General features: G+C 35.5%; 1 protein-coding gene across 1 annotated transcript in view; it reads left to right on the forward strand.

Moving 5' to 3' along the window:
* Positions 1 to 16,153, forward strand: part of CNKSR2 (connector enhancer of kinase suppressor of Ras 2) — a 354,304-nt gene that overhangs the window by 194,886 nt on the left and 143,265 nt on the right. Inside the window, exons 10-11 of the mRNA XM_063450253.1 lie at positions 10,306 to 10,452; positions 10,981 to 11,025. Coding sequence (XP_063306323.1) covers positions 10,306 to 10,452; positions 10,981 to 11,025 — 192 coding nt within the window. The remainder of the gene's footprint in view (positions 1 to 10,305; positions 10,453 to 10,980; positions 11,026 to 16,153) is intronic.

Consider the following 16,153-nt stretch of genomic DNA (forward strand, 5'->3'; position numbering starts at 1 on the left):
ACATTTCTGCTTTAAACAGATAAACTTCTGTAAAAAAACATAGCAATACAAATCAATACTACAGAGAGTCAGTGATGGCTACAAAGCCATGTAGTATACATTAGTTTTTTTATAGCTCCCACTCATTAAAGAAAACAGGTTCTTTGAGAACATATCACAATGTAATGTCCCTAATGCGAGTAAGTGACTTAATATGTCCTCACTGTAACTGTAAAGATATTTTGGATTCAGATTTTCTTCTGGTTTTTTTTTTCCTGCAAATTATATAGATGATTGTCAATTAGCTGCTGAGATTGACTTAATTAGTATTACTGACAAAAGAATAACTTTTTAATTATTAATTATAAAGTTCAGCATTGTACAAATTGTATGTTGGAAAAGTAACATACAAATAATTGCAACAAAACAGTATTAACAGATAGATGTAAGAGGTTGGGAGGCCCCCCGCTCAATCTAGCTTTCATAAAGGGTAACAAGTAATAATGCAGCATATCCAGAGGGAAAGTTAATTGCTAGGTGTAACAATATACAATATAAATCAATTATATAATTAACACAGATAACAGTGAGAAAAGACTGGAGTGCAATGCTATAAGGAAAGTAATTAAACAGCTCATAAGTTTTCTGAACATGTGGGTTTCTACAAATTTCTTAAAGCCGCTCTGCAACTTCTGGGCATCTATGAAAGACAAAAAAGGGTCTCCTTTGTATTATGGTTAAGAATAAGGATGACAAAATGAGGAACTCCACTGACAACTTTTGTCCAATTCCAGTAGCAGTTGCAAGTGACGGTTGTGGGATTCAGGGATTGGTATATGCATTACAAGTGCTCTCTGGAACCTCCCATGGTCTCATGAACCTCAGTGCTGTACTCTTATGCATGCGCACAGCATTGACGCTGCTCCTGGCAGATAAAGAGCCAGGAGATGACGTTTTTCATCAGAAGGAAGTTGACGGCAACTGCGAGAGACTGTTTCATGTAAGTATAACTACCCTTCACTGTACCCTGCACCCACTGGACCTAAGCAAATATGTCCCTCTCAGGAGTCTTTGCAAAATATGCAGAGACCCTAGAAAAGGACAGATCCGGACATTCCATATGAATAGTGATAAGATAAGGCACGTTAGAGGTTTGGGTACAAACATAGCACAAATGTAGATAATGGAAAAGAGCAGGATCCTGAATGGCATGGATGTGCTGATGTGGACACCTACCTGCTGATCTGATCTCACAGAAAACCTTTCATTCCAAGTAAAGTACAAGTCTGTACCATATGACAGAATGTCTTCTAATAAAACAAAAAACAAACAAAAAAAAATGTATGTGAAAGTTAATGTATTATAATGGCATTCATTTCAATGTAGGACTATATGACTTTATAGTTATATAATGGTGTGAAGAAAATAGACTTTTGTTCAATATTTTCTTCTTTGTTCTGGCTTTTTCCTACAGTGTTGCATGTATATTGAATCTATTGGTTCGGTAGTTTGAAACTACCGAACATGACCACCCTCCTGGCTTATTAACTTCAAAAGAACTGTCTATTAAGTGCTCTCTGGGCGGCCGCTGTTCGTATAGCCGAATGCCACGTGGAATAGAAAATGGCGGCCATCTTGTTCGCACGAGGGGAGTCAGTGGGACTTGGTCGTCGCGTGTCTGGAACTAAAATCGGACACTCGACCTCATGAACCACCGCTGAAACTACCAAACACCTGCTTCATTTAGTTGCCGAACAGCCAGGAGAGCACCATTCGGTAGTTTTGTGCGTACGGACAAGGGGAGCAATCGTTCCTGTGAGCCAGGAGGATCCATTCTGTACTTTATTTGTTTTTTACCTTTTTCATAATTGACCGACCGCACACGCTGAATTCGTGGAACTGTACTGGGCAGGAGCCTTGTGTGTGGTTGGTAAAATGTGACCTGCATACTTTTTAAGAACCCCTGAACCGATCTGGGTGAAATTTGGATATGTTTGTCCCCCAGATCGGGACTATCAGGGGATATGTAATTTGTGGGGATACCTTGTGTGGAAAGGGGTGTTCCAACTTTTGGGAAAATTGTGTGCCCTCTGCCTGGAGATAATTGATTTATTCCTTAACTTATCTCAATATCTCCCAGGCAGAGAGAAGGCGGGTATTACTGTAAATCTGTATGGTGATTGGTTATTGTCTTTGTTTGCTGTGGGAGGTCCTCTTGCAGGAGGATTTCTCATAAAAGCCAGTGTGTTTTCAATAAACTTGATTTCTGTTACACCCTTCATGAAGTCTAGGCTCATGTTTGGGGGATATTCTATTTGCTGGGGAGAATTGTTTTGGAAACTGCATTCATCTACTCCCTGCTGCAGCTATAATCACTTATGCTCAGCTGTTTGGAAAGGAATAGAAGACCGCAGTACCATAACCACTGCAGGTCTTAACAAATGGGGTTTACTAAACAGTGCATTCAGGTGTAATGAAAACTATGTTCTGATGTATGGAAAATGAATTGTAAAACAGCCAATAGCTAAGCTGTTAACACAGCTGTTTCTAATGCTTTCCAAATCACCTCTTCTGGACCAAATGCATGTTTAGTAAATAAACCCCAATGATTAGCTTTGTCAGTTGAGTTTACCAGATAATGTCATATGATGTACTACTTGATTTTTGTTATTAAAATGTTTTTTTTTCAAAGCTCAATTTGAGGTTTCGGGCTCTGCATTAAGAATTTGTATGCAGATTCGAATGCCCTCACTATTCACATGAATTGTTCATGTCTTAGCAACATAAACTGAATGATGTCTACTACACAATAAAAAAATCTGTATTCAGCCCAGAAGTCATTTCATGAAGTAATACGTGAACAATACATAGGTTAAACCGATTCTGGTACTGAGTGAGTCATTGGTATTCTCTAGGCATCTTCCCTGGCAGTCAAGCATGATGCTATTGTTTTCTGTTATGAGCTGTAAGTGTTATATCATACAAACAAACGAGGAAGTATATGATTTTGATCACCTTGGTATTCATTTTCAGTTCTTAAAATCTGGACTGAACTGGAGATATTATTAATTGAGATATTTGCTACAACAGATCTCCCAGTGGGAATTTGTACTTTAGGCAACCACGTCTAACTTGTAGAGAAATTGTATGTGCAAAAGTATTTATAATGGAAAGTGCAAACATACATCCCAACATGTATGGAGCAGTGCAAGTATCATTCCCAACATTGCGAATTTTGAAAAACGTTGTCACCCACTGCTTGTTTTGATGACTCTTCTGTCAGTAGCAATGAACAAAGGGAGTGTTCCTGCCTGAAAGGGGGAAGGGCCACCCAGAGAATGGACACTGCAGCCTGATGTGCAGATGTGAAGTGCTTTTTGCATTGCCCTATTCATACACTTGCACTGTGCTAATTGGACTCACTTCCCTGGCATCTCCAGATGTGAGGCACCAGGGGATGAAATCAGGATGTCTCAATTTTGGGCTCTGGTCCTACTGAAATTGAGATTGTGGGGCATGACGCATATCTTTAGATGTATATGCAGTGGATGTGTGGATGTCTGCTTGTAAATATGTTTGCAAGTGAGATATTGTGAATGGGCCATTGAATGTTTGTATAAGAAGAAAGAAGTGTGTATTTACAGTATGAGAGACAGTGTGCGTATCTGTATTTATGTAAAAAAATTGTGTGTGTGTGTGTGTGTGTATGTATACGTAAATGCATGAGGGAGAGAGAAAAGTGCCTGTGTATGTGTGTATGTATATATTTATGACTTCAGTGTGTTAAATACTTCTGTCAAAAATGTAAAAGTCCCCCATTGATGTTTAATATCATCCCTATAAATAGAGGCATCTAAGCAACATCAAAGTAATCAGGACAATTAAAGAACGTGTCACAGTTTGTAAGGTCATGTTTTAGAATGCACAGACCTCCATGACGATAGGGGTGCTACTGCTGCCTGCTTGTTTAATTAATACTTTTTCCCCATAGGCATTGTTTTATTTTCAGTCCAGTGTACCAAAATACAGAGCCAAAAAACAGTATCACTGAACAAATAAATGTATTCTATGTGATTAGGTAGAAGGCTACCATTTTTTTTTTAACATGCCAAAGGTGATTTTATTTTTCTCCATAATTCTACCTAAAACTCTTACTATAAATAAATAACAATTATATACATAAATTAATATACATTAACTCCAGTGCATCAGGTTAAAGATGCATTTTTTAAACATTATTTTCTTAGTGTGTTTATTCTTCAGCAAGGAAAAGCGGTTAGATGGCACCTTGAAAATGCAGTTGTGAGGATATAATTCAAATTGGTCCGCATTTTCTACATCCTAAATCTGGTGGGATCATTTAGCAGAGTTTAGCTTAGAAAGTTTCATGTAGCTAAAAGCGTATGCTAATAGGTGCGATGCTGATATTTCTGATTCATTGCTGGAGTCAAACGGTGATCTTGATCAATGTGTTTGTCTGCGAGGAATCTTTAAATTAAATTTATTAGTCTCCCTTGCATTTTGCTAATCAGCCTAACTTTAAGATCTCCGAAACAACTTGATGAAATAAACATTTAGGTCAACAAGCCTTGCAATTTTATCTTATTAGGATCCTAGCTGCTGTGTTTTATTGATTCACTGTAAAGTGCAAAACATTAAGAAAATAAAAAGCCATGATTTCCTTTTGAAAAAGATGTCACCCTCAGCATAAAATAGCAATTTAACCAAACAAGAAACATTTGTTCTTCAACCAAAATGTGTATTGATGATAATACATATGTAGCATAGACCTACAAAAAAATACACAAACAAATAGTGTGGCCGCACAGAGTAGGTGTGAATTTCAGTTGCAAATTGAAAACATTATTTAGTATTGGTAAGTCACATAGTGAACATAAGATCTCTTCTTACAAGTTAAATAACTGTGGTCCAGGAATATGTTATTTAAGAACATCAAATGGAAATTTTCTAAGGACGTTATTGCACCATTAAAAGTGGACATGGGGGGGGGTGGGAGGGAAATAAGTTAGAATGTTTGACGGCAGACCAAAATAATTGAGAAAATTTGGTAGTGCGCGATATGCATGCATCAATATAGAACAGTGTGAAACTGATAAGCTTGCCCTTGTTAATTGTCCAAATGCACTGTGTAATTTTAAAAACCGGCTATTGTTGTACATGCGTATAGTGTACATACATAGTTCCTGAAGTTGCAAGTGATTAATAGCATTATATAAGTGTTACAATAGTATTTAAATATGGCTATATATTTAGCTTTCACCAGTTTTCATGTGTGAACTGGAGTCTAGATACTATAACTCAGTTAATTGATGCTCAATTTATTGACCTCAGATGAAGGACAGTGCAAAGTATCTGATTCGATGGGTACTAGAAATATTGCAGTGGCTGATTTTTTTGCATAGAGTCATATTATCTAGAACATATGTTTTCTCATCAATTCCCAAGGATCACCCAGATTTGATTGATATTACCACAGGGCAGAATGATTCTCAGTTTTCAAGGCTATGTTATAATCACTGGAGTAAATTGATTCTCAGTGTTTGGGACCACAAAAGACTAAAAGAAACACTATAGTGTCAGGAATGCATACATGTATTCCTGACACTATAGTATTTAGCTATTAACTATTTATGTCCCCAGTCCTCATCAGATCACATGGGAAAGGTGTTTAACCCCTTAAGGACCAAACTTCTGGAATAAAATGGAATCATGACATGTCACATATGTCATGTGTCCTCAAGGGGTTTAATTTACCTTTTTCAAAATGGTGTAAAGTACTAATAGTTACACAAACCCCACGGACACTGTAGAACTAGCAGACACCTTCCATTGTTGATAACTACCCTTTGACATCTTTGCACCATCTTTCAGAATATGACACTTTGAAAAATCTCTCCCATAATCCTAATAGGCAACTTCATAAATTACATTATTTCCAGTGATCAATCAGGTAATATTTTGTATCATGATACAATGCCAAAAATATGTAATAATTAGTGTCCTGTATTTAGGCATAGTAATACATTTACATATATGATATATGTGTTCAATAAAGTAACATTAAAACAAGTTCTATATATTTTCTTAAATAACTAGTACCTGTTTGATATCTACATTTAGACATCAAGCCTAATTGATATTTTTTTTAACGTTAGCCAAACGTAGTTAATGACTACATAGAGTTTTCTTGACAAGCTCATTATAAAGCGACAATGTATTTTAAAATCCAAAGAAAATGTTAAACTTTTTTAAATAAATACAGTATGTCCTATAAAATGTAAATGATTATTTAAAATTGCTCGATTCTAAAGGTATTTTGTAACATATTTCTGAGTCTGCATTGTATATATTTTTATTGTATTTTATATTTTATATTTCAGTTGTTATTTAAAAGTAAGACAGCATACAGTTTGCTGAAGCTTGTGTTAATATTGAGCAATCAATGTAAAATTATTAGAGCTGTCACAGAGATCTTGTCGTCATGTTATTTGCATAGCGTTGATAGAGTTTTAAGGCTTTTTTTTCTACCTTCCCAAGACAGGATGTCTTACATCTGAGTGATAAAAAGAATAATTGCTATAACAAAGTAATGTAATTGCCTCCTCTCCCTATTAATATTATTTAGAGCATGACATTAATAATTTTGGCATTTGTACCTGATGTTTCAGTCCTAGTTTCAGCATCTGTTTCTTCTAGAATTCAACTCATTCATTAGTGCAGCCTCTTTGTGATGAAAAGACAAAAAAAAAAACCTAAAAACCTGTACATTTACAATTTCATTTATTTTTGCGATTTTGAAGTTGTAAGAAAACTTTTTTTTTCAGTTCTCAGATGTAAACTACGTAGAATGTTTATCTCATTCTCTCAAGTTTACAACTACAAAGTGAAGACTTTTATGAGAGTATAGACATAGTCTCTATGCAAAAAAATCTATAAATTAAGAAATGACCATGTCTGCTCTTAACTACGTCTAAGCCTGTTCATATATAAATGTTAATTTTTAAGTTGCCTTGCATGTACTATAAGCGTTGAACTCTAATCTATAGTACCATCACAGACAGCTAGAAAAGCCTGTATCTTATAATATGCTTTGTCTCTCCACTGTCTATCCCTCCTATTACTATAGACCAAAAATTGTGCTGTCTATTCATATGCCATGTCATACTTATAATGCCTGTTATCAATGTGCCTGCGACTGCTGTTGTGGCTGAGCAAGCCTGCTGTTATTTCATGCACAACAAAAAAAAAAGATTTATAAACTTTAAAAAAATATATAAATGTGTGTCATATAGAGTTATATTTCCCCATATGGGGTTTTTGTAATTAAAGTAGCCATGACCCGAGCAATGGTTATTGGTTGTGAAAACCCTACTTTGGCAGATAATTAAGTGGATATGTGTCACTTAATTATCAGCCAAAGGGTATGAATGATAAATAATTAATATATTCTCATGTTGTATAATACATTTTGTGGTATAGGTGAGTACAGTATTTGCTTGGGATTTACTAAATTGTAATTGTTTGGGTGATGATTGGGAATGTTTTCAAGGCCAAGCATGATGCGGATTGATTAAGCATGCTGAGTTTGTTCAGAATGGCATGCAATCCATTTTTTTAAAAATATGTTATAAGGTTTACCATTTTTTAACATACCGTTATGTCTGTATGATTTTGGTTGATATGTACTCTGCAGTGTACTCCGTTGTTAGTAATGACTGCAAGCCTGCTCATACTGTAATATTTTATCAACAGCCGTTTAAGTAATTTATTGTGGTATATTGTGCAACCAAAATATCTCATTGGGACTTGGGTTTAAACTTCACTAGGTCATTCCACCATTCCAAAACTATAAATATATTGTATCTCAACTATAGTGATGTAGACTTATTTGTATGTTGGACCATGTGCATGATTCGTGATCTGGCTGCACAACTGTTTATTGTTGGTCCATGAATGGTCTCACATTCTCCTGTTAAAGGCAGTGATACAAAGCAAATTTTGCTACCTTTAATTATAGTATTTCCAATCAAATTTGCAATAGAGAACACTTGAATACAACAATTATAATAAAACCTGGTGCAATCTTTAGACGATACTTCCCCATGTAGCACTATGAATCTGTTGCAAACCAAACAAGGTGCACGCCACTATCAATACATAATATTATTCAAAATTTTATTGAAGAGATATAAAATGCACAAAAACAAAAGGACAAGTGATAAGGCTAAATTAAATACTAACCAGCATGCATAATTCACACCATTAGCCTACCAGGCAGGACACGAGTCATCAAACTCCTGCCAACCTTTCTACATGTTTAGATGCCTTCAAAAATAGTGTCCACATTCTAATGCAACAAGCTTTTCCAAATCATGACATTGCCATTACAATGGTTGGTTGTTGGCAAAAGGTTGTTAGTTGATGTTGGATGTTGTTTTAGAATTACTTGATGAATTCACATACTATTTAATAACTTTAAAGGACCACTATAGTGCCAGGAAAACATATTCGTTTTCCTGGCACTATAGGGACTCTAGGTCCCCCCCACTCTTAGGGTCCCCCTCCCGCCGGGCTCTAGGGTGAGGAAGGGGTTAAACACATACTCTCCTCCTCCTTTCTCGTCATTTGCTGAATGCGCATGCGCGGCAAGAGCCGCGTGCGCATTCAGCCAGTCCATAGGAAAGCATTCTCAATGCTTTCCTATGGACGCTGGTGTCTTGTCACTGTGAAAATCACAGTGAGAAGCGCAGAAGCGCCTCTAGCGGCTGTCAATGAGACAGCCACTAGAGGCTGGATTAACCCATAGGTAAACATAGTTTCTCTGAAACTGCTATGTTTACAGCAGAAAGGGTTAATCCTAGATGGACCTGGCACACAGACCACTTCATTAAGCTGAAGTGGTCTGGGTGCCTATAGTGGTCCTTTAATTTGGAAAGGACGTCAGTTCCTAAGCAGGTTCCAGACTTCCTCCATTTGTATAAATGGTTTTGTCGAAACTTAACATAGAAAGGCTTTTTATTTTGTTTCTTGTTTCAACAAATGTTTTGAGGAATGTATGTTTGTGGCATGGTGCAACTTATTTATAATTCAGATCATATCTAATTTATATTGTTTGCTTTGCATTCTTATTCTAATTACCATTTTTACTGCAAGGGGATGATATAGTTTACATCAAACAATAAGTAGAAAAATATCCACGATATATGGAAAAATAATTCCACACTCCTATGAGATTTCAGTTACCTTGCGAACTTTTGCTCTTGAAGAGAACAAATATTCAAAGTCTAACAGAGTGCAAGTGAACAAGGTCAGACAAATACTTTTACGATATATGAGTCCAACTATTACTTAAAAAATAGAGCTAACACATAAAAAGAAATATAAAAATAAATGCACAAAAAGTGCACTGCACTGCTGTCAGCTGTGAGCTACGTTTTAAGTTGTTTAAAACATAATTTAAAACATCACTTTATCATATTTTTATATAGTTATACTTGTGTATTCTATAGACGATATTATAATTTTATAAACATACTGGTTTCAGATTGGTTATCTGCTGTTTAAAATTCTTAATATTAAATATCCAAATATTTTTTTATTTTTTATTTTTTTTAAATTCCACTTTCTTTAAATGTTTTGTGTGTGCCATGATTCTTAAATTCACAATCACACAAGAAATGATCATGCAAGTCAGCAGAAGCTTTTCTTTACTGAACATATATTTAGAAGGTTTATTAATAATTTTGTACTTTTAACACAAATAATAAGTAATAGCAATGTATCTACCAACATCCACAGTCCTATCAAGGATTGTGATACATATATACATATTTGATATAGTCTTTGCACAAACATGTTTTTTTTTTTTTTTTAATTTATTATTATTGTAATTCATTACACAAAAAGGAGCCAGGCGCAAAGGAAGCGGTACTTATCCTTGATCCCAAGTATAAAAAAGCTAAATTATTTTCAAGGTGGCAGGACAACGCTTTTCTTGATTACTAATTGATTACTAAAGCTAAGCAATGTACAACCTAAAGATTAAAAAAAATAATATTAAATCTAAACTGGGACCATACGTTAAAAAATGGTTCCATTCAATGCTGTTCTGATTGTCCATTTGATAGTTCTAACCATAAAATGAGTCGGATAATGACTTTGTATATTATCATACTTCCTACACCTGCCTATTAGTAAAACAGTAATCATCCACATCACCAACTTTTTTCCCTTCTTTGTTAGAGGGGATCATCAAACTGACTACTATGACTTAAATTTTATTGTAATAATTTTGCTGGTTACCAGGTGGGGTGGCAGTTGAAAAATTTGGTGAATGCACTGCGAGAGGACCCGAGTGGTGTTATCTTAACTTTGAAAAAGCGACCTCAGAGCATGCTTACCTCAGCGCCAGCTTTACTGAAAAATATGAGATGGAAACCCCTTGCTCTGCAGGTAATAAAGCTTAACCATAAGTCATGCACCATCATTTTAGCCATAGGTGAACTCTGCAATGCTTAAATATGTGCCTTGTACACATGCAGCATACAGTCTAATAATGTGTGCCTTCGACAGTCGTTTGTACAATTTGTGCCGCACCTTGGCGCAAATCATAAAATTCATTTAATTTATCTGCTAAAAAAAATAACAAAAAAATAACAAAAAAATTATTTCAATTGCCTATAATAAATAGGAAAATAAGCATGCTTTTCTTTTGCAAATACCATCTTGTAGATGGCTGGGAAATAAAACCCTTAAAATTTATACGTTTTAATAAATCTTGCCAGGTAATTCCCGGCAGAGATCTAAATTTTAAAAGTACTGCAACTTGAGAGGCCCACATTAATAAACAGGATAGCAAGCATGCCACATTTTATAGCTTTTGATTCTACATTATCCAAATAACAAGACTGAAGTATCTACATGCTGCATATATCACTGAAGCAATAATTTAATCATAATGAGTGTCATCTTATTTTTTAGTGGTATGATGATGAAATGAAAACTTATTCCTGGACACGTTTATCAGTAAGCATCTTAAGTTACTAGATTTTTTTAGTGATTTTAAATTTTGTTTGTGTTTTTTGTTGTTTTTTTCTTCTTCATTTGCTTCTTTTGTTGGCAAAAGAGACAAACAACATACATTTCAGTAGTTCAAACGCAAAAGGCTGCAATATCAGTTCTTTGTTTTTTGTTTTTTTAATAGTAGGATTGAAATTGGAACACAAATCTGATGGACCCCTTCTTGATCATGAGTTATTCAGTTGGTAGATCTATCATTTAAAGCAATATGGCAGACTATGGTTTTCAGAATTCATTAATACCTGGACTTTCTCACCTGGATAATTGTGATTGCCAGTTTTGTGTGTTGAAATATTATTTTGTAGGTAAAAAGACAATTTATTGGAATTAGTATTTATGAAATATGTATTCTATTAAAACTTCAAATGACAACATATCTCAGAGAGTAGCTACCATCTCAATAAAATTTACTCAGAGTTGACCAAAGGTCTCATGGCTTAAACCAATATGATACTGTACTATGTCAAAAATGTCCCAATAAAGGGATAGTCCAAGCAAAATAAGTACCTATGCGTCTGGCATGTTATATTGCACTAAGTTCTCCTGTATTATGCAGACTATGTTGCACCCTACCCATAGAAGATTTTGTCTGAAATTTTGTACTAATCCCACGTAACTTGTTTTGACTCAGTCACACTGGTCCACTGAGGCATGTGGGGCTAGTTGCATCAATAAATAAATGAATAACATGTATTGGGATTGTAATGGATTGATATTAAGCGTGTTTTATTTAAAAAAAAAACCATGATCTTGTCATGATTATATCTGCAGTTTCCAATTCCCTCCCACTTAATTGATAACTGGATAGGTTTTGAGCAGGGCATAGCACCACAAAGGGTTAAGTGGGTAAAACCCTACACGTTGTGGGAAAGTTTGTGCTACCTTTAAACTTCACCAGCCACTCACTCATTGCTATAGAAGAGAGAATAACTTTATTAATGAAAAGACACACATAAAAATCTTCTAGCAAACCTGATGCAATTTTTAAGTAATTTCATTTCAGAAGTTATAGGATATCCCATTGCTTATTTATGCTTTTATTTCCTGGGAAATGTAAATTGAATGTATTGTCAAAATGTAACTGGAACTATAATAGATTCAAGGTAAATCCAGATTTCCATTTCAAATTCGTAGATGCCTGTGGGTTTCTGTTCCTTAACAAATCCTTGTAAATACTTAGCTTTATGAACCTGCTTTTAATGCAGTATAGTGACTAGTGCTTGTAGGGATTCATTTATAGTATAGTAACTTGGTTAGCTGATGGGGTTCTTATGAGTAATGTATATTTAATACAGCCCAGTGCCATGGATTATCGCTTCGTGCTAAAGGAGCTCCTGGGCATGTAGCAATGTGTTTTTTTTTTACTCATCTTCAAAGTCTGAAACTCAAGAGGAACATTTTCTACTCTGAGCTTTCCTTGACACGTCTTGTGTCATTGAGGTCTGACTTTCAAGCCAGGCAGGTTCCCAGATCACACTGCTGTCATTTTGCAATGTATTTTAACCCCTTAAGGACCAAACTTCTGGAATAAAAGGGAATCATGACATGTCACACACGTCATGTGTCCTTAAGGGGTTAAGGAACAACATAAAATGGTTGCCAAGTGTAAATAGAGCCTATATCCAGCATTGGGTCCTGTGGACTGGTTCAATCTGTGAATGTAAAAACTGTACAGTCCCTTGGGGTATACTTTTTATTAAGGGCTTTATGTGAGCCAGATAAAATTAATTTCATAATTACTCAGAGGGATCTTCTAAAATCTTTAAAAGAAAAAAAACCCATGGAAAGCTCTGGAAAACGAAATTCAATAGTATAGTCTGCCCTTAAAAAGACATCACCACACTGTATCCATGGGTCTACCTATTGTCAAGACCTGTAGATGACTGGTTGAGAGCCAAACAACAACTCTAGTGGACAGATCGGCTATAGAGCAGGGCTGGCTCCAGACGGAAGTCCCCTCTTTATACATGGTCTTCACAAAAATAAAGGACACATAACTAATGGACAAACTCACTGCACAGGTCAGAGGTAACCTCAAAAAAAATTGAAAAAGTGTGGGATCCATGGGTCAATAGTGACTTTGCTGATTGGGTCAGAAAATACATGACTACGGATAGCTCAACGACATACACTAGGGGAAAACAGACCTATGACCGGGGCTTACTGGGGTCCTACCAATACCACTTCTAAACGATCGTCTACTATAAACTCACTCTTAACTTTCTTTCCTGCTACTCACATTTTCTTCTACCTCCTCACAAAGACTAAGAGCTGTATCACAATATGCATATATGGTAAAAGACTAGCTTCCTTACAAATCTTAAGAGTATAATAGCATAACAACAGAGGACGAACAACTTTCTACTCTTCATTTCCCAGTTTTATCTGGACTATTACTATGTTATTCTTAAATACACACGAAACGTGTTGGCGATGTTATCGCTGTAGATTTACTAGAACATGTTGAAGTATCAAGATACATGAAGTTACAAAAATACTTAGATGTGTTAACCTTTTCGCAATATGTAATGGATATATGTAACGCTTTCAACTACAAATAAAGAATTAAAAAAAAAAAAAACATCACCACAATCTGTTGAAACAAAACCACAGACATAGTGTGTTTGACTTCAATATGAATTTTATATAATTGCATAACAATCTGTCAAATTAAGGTGATTTGTAAAAAAAAAAAACCAAAAAAACCTAAAATATTTATTAAAACAATTGCACCAAACAAGATGTGATTTATTTATTTTTATAGGATGATCCCATGCTATTTGACTCTGTGATACTAACTATACTTACTGAAGTTGCTTGCAAAAAAAAAACAAAAAACTGGAAGGCAGACATGCTTTTTTATTATCCACTAAGTGTCCTATAGATCTGTACCTTTCTCTTCTTCTGGAGATAGGATAGAAGCAGTGAAATAAATTGTGGTTCTTACCTTGGAAATGAGCTGGACTGAAGCAAGCTTAGTCATATAATCTCATTTATGAGGGGAATAAAGTATGAATAATGCAGTAATTGATCCTGAACACCAGTAGAAATGTTCCTATCGTAAGCGAGGGGAATTCAGGTCTGACAGGTATCAAGAGCTAACTGAGGGGTCAACCCAGTCCGTCCCAAAATGTCTGCAACCAAGATATTGAAAAAAAAATGCCAGGGCCGCCGCTTATTAAGCCTTCTGCACATACAGGGAAAACAGGGGCATTTAATTGATTTGTCAGGAAGGAGTCAGGGTGTCAGTGTCATAGCAGGAGCCGTTTACCTAAATGTGTGCAGCTATATTTCACTATATTCATTGTTGTAAATCCAGGCATCTGTATTTTCTTGGGTGTATGTGCCCTGCTTTTAGAATTTGTCACAAAATCCAGCATTGCCCCTCCTGAGTTTGGGCTCGAGATACACCATTGGAATAAAGCTACACTCCAACTCCACCACATAAATAATAATGATAACTAAGCATTTGGCAGGCAGGCAGGCATTTTCCTTCCCTGTATGTCAGGGCAAATCAAATGCGTTAGCCTTATTATTTATTTTTCTCACCTCACCACTTGTTTTGCACACTATGGGTATTTAGACCCTCACTGGTTAATGTAATTTCTTTCACTTCCACAGTGTTGTCCTTACAGCGATTGTGATGGCACATTAGGCAGCATTTTTGCTCTATTTTAGAGTCAGTAACAGATTAGAACACCCTCGAAGGTGTTGGGAGGTTACTAGGGACTGTTGTACAGGCTCTCGGTTAGATAAGATACCAGGAGAGTGGGTCACAAGTCGCTATACAAATACTATGGGAACTGGTCTCCAATCTATACCTCCCAAGTAGGATTAGGAAGGAAGGAATTACTTTTAGCTGATCACTTTTTGATCATTGCAACATTGTATTTAGCCAGTATTGTAACTCCTTATCCTATGATTTTTTTGCTGCCAATGTACCTTTATGGGGATTTTTTTGTTAGCTTTTTGGTAACCAGACCTTAGCCACCGACATTACTGATTTATTGGTCAGGCTATAGCTACAACAAAGGGAGACTGTTTTATCGGCAAACTATTGCTATTAAGGACTTAATAAAGACAGCAGTCAGCTTTTTTGTGCATTAGTACCGTTTTCCCAAACAGAAAGGAGCTATTTATCTCCAATCTCCCAAGTTTACCCCTCACAATATACTACTGTAAGGCCTAGTAGGCACAGACCTCCAAGTTGTTTAGCATAACCATCTTGCCAGTTAATTGATATTTCTCAATCTTCAAATCATATGTATTTACAGTTTAAGCAGCCACATGGTTGTTGTTAGTTAGAACTTTCTTAATATAAATTATATTCTTTATGCAAAAGTACTATTTACTATTTGCATCATAGCTGTTCATCAGATGTTTCAAATAAATGTTAGTATTACCAAACAAAAAAAGGCTTGGATGGAGAAGATAAAGAGTTGAAAAAATATGTTAATAAACATATAAAAAATGCTGGTGCACTTGTAGGATGTTTCTGCTCTTTACAAGACAAAATGGATTGTTTATAACTTCTCATATACCAGAGGGATGTTGCACATTAGTTCTTTGGTACACAAAGATTCAAAATGGTGGCATGAAAGATCACTTTATATGGCTCATAGCCTTGCTCTTCCCCTTCACCTATAATGTGGCCATGATATTAATAATGTGGAATAGACTATAAATGCACTATGTTCCTCTCAATGGTCGGCTATTTTATCATCCCATAATTAAGATGCATGATTAAACCAGACAAACAACTCATGAGCTCTAAACGTTGTTGTTTATGGTTCCGTTTGTATAATTTATTGCCATGCACCTGCTTAGATTTAGTTTATTGATCTCTTTGCGGATTGCTGCTGAGTGTTGACCAAAGCTGCAGTGAAAACTGGATACTGGGGATTTTAATAATGATGGTTAATTAATTAAATCATGTGGATTTTCTTTTCTTTGCATGTTGGATTAAGTATTACATTAAAATCTTATTTATAGATTCTTAAAATAATTTATTTTCTATATAATGTGAGATTGTCTCTAGCCAAAACATAGTTGTGTCAATCAAAAAAAGGGGTTC

Source organism: Pelobates fuscus, chromosome 1, assembly GCF_036172605.1.
Source record: "Pelobates fuscus isolate aPelFus1 chromosome 1, aPelFus1.pri, whole genome shotgun sequence".
In the NCBI taxonomy this organism is placed as follows: Eukaryota; Metazoa; Chordata; class Amphibia; order Anura; family Pelobatidae; genus Pelobates; species Pelobates fuscus.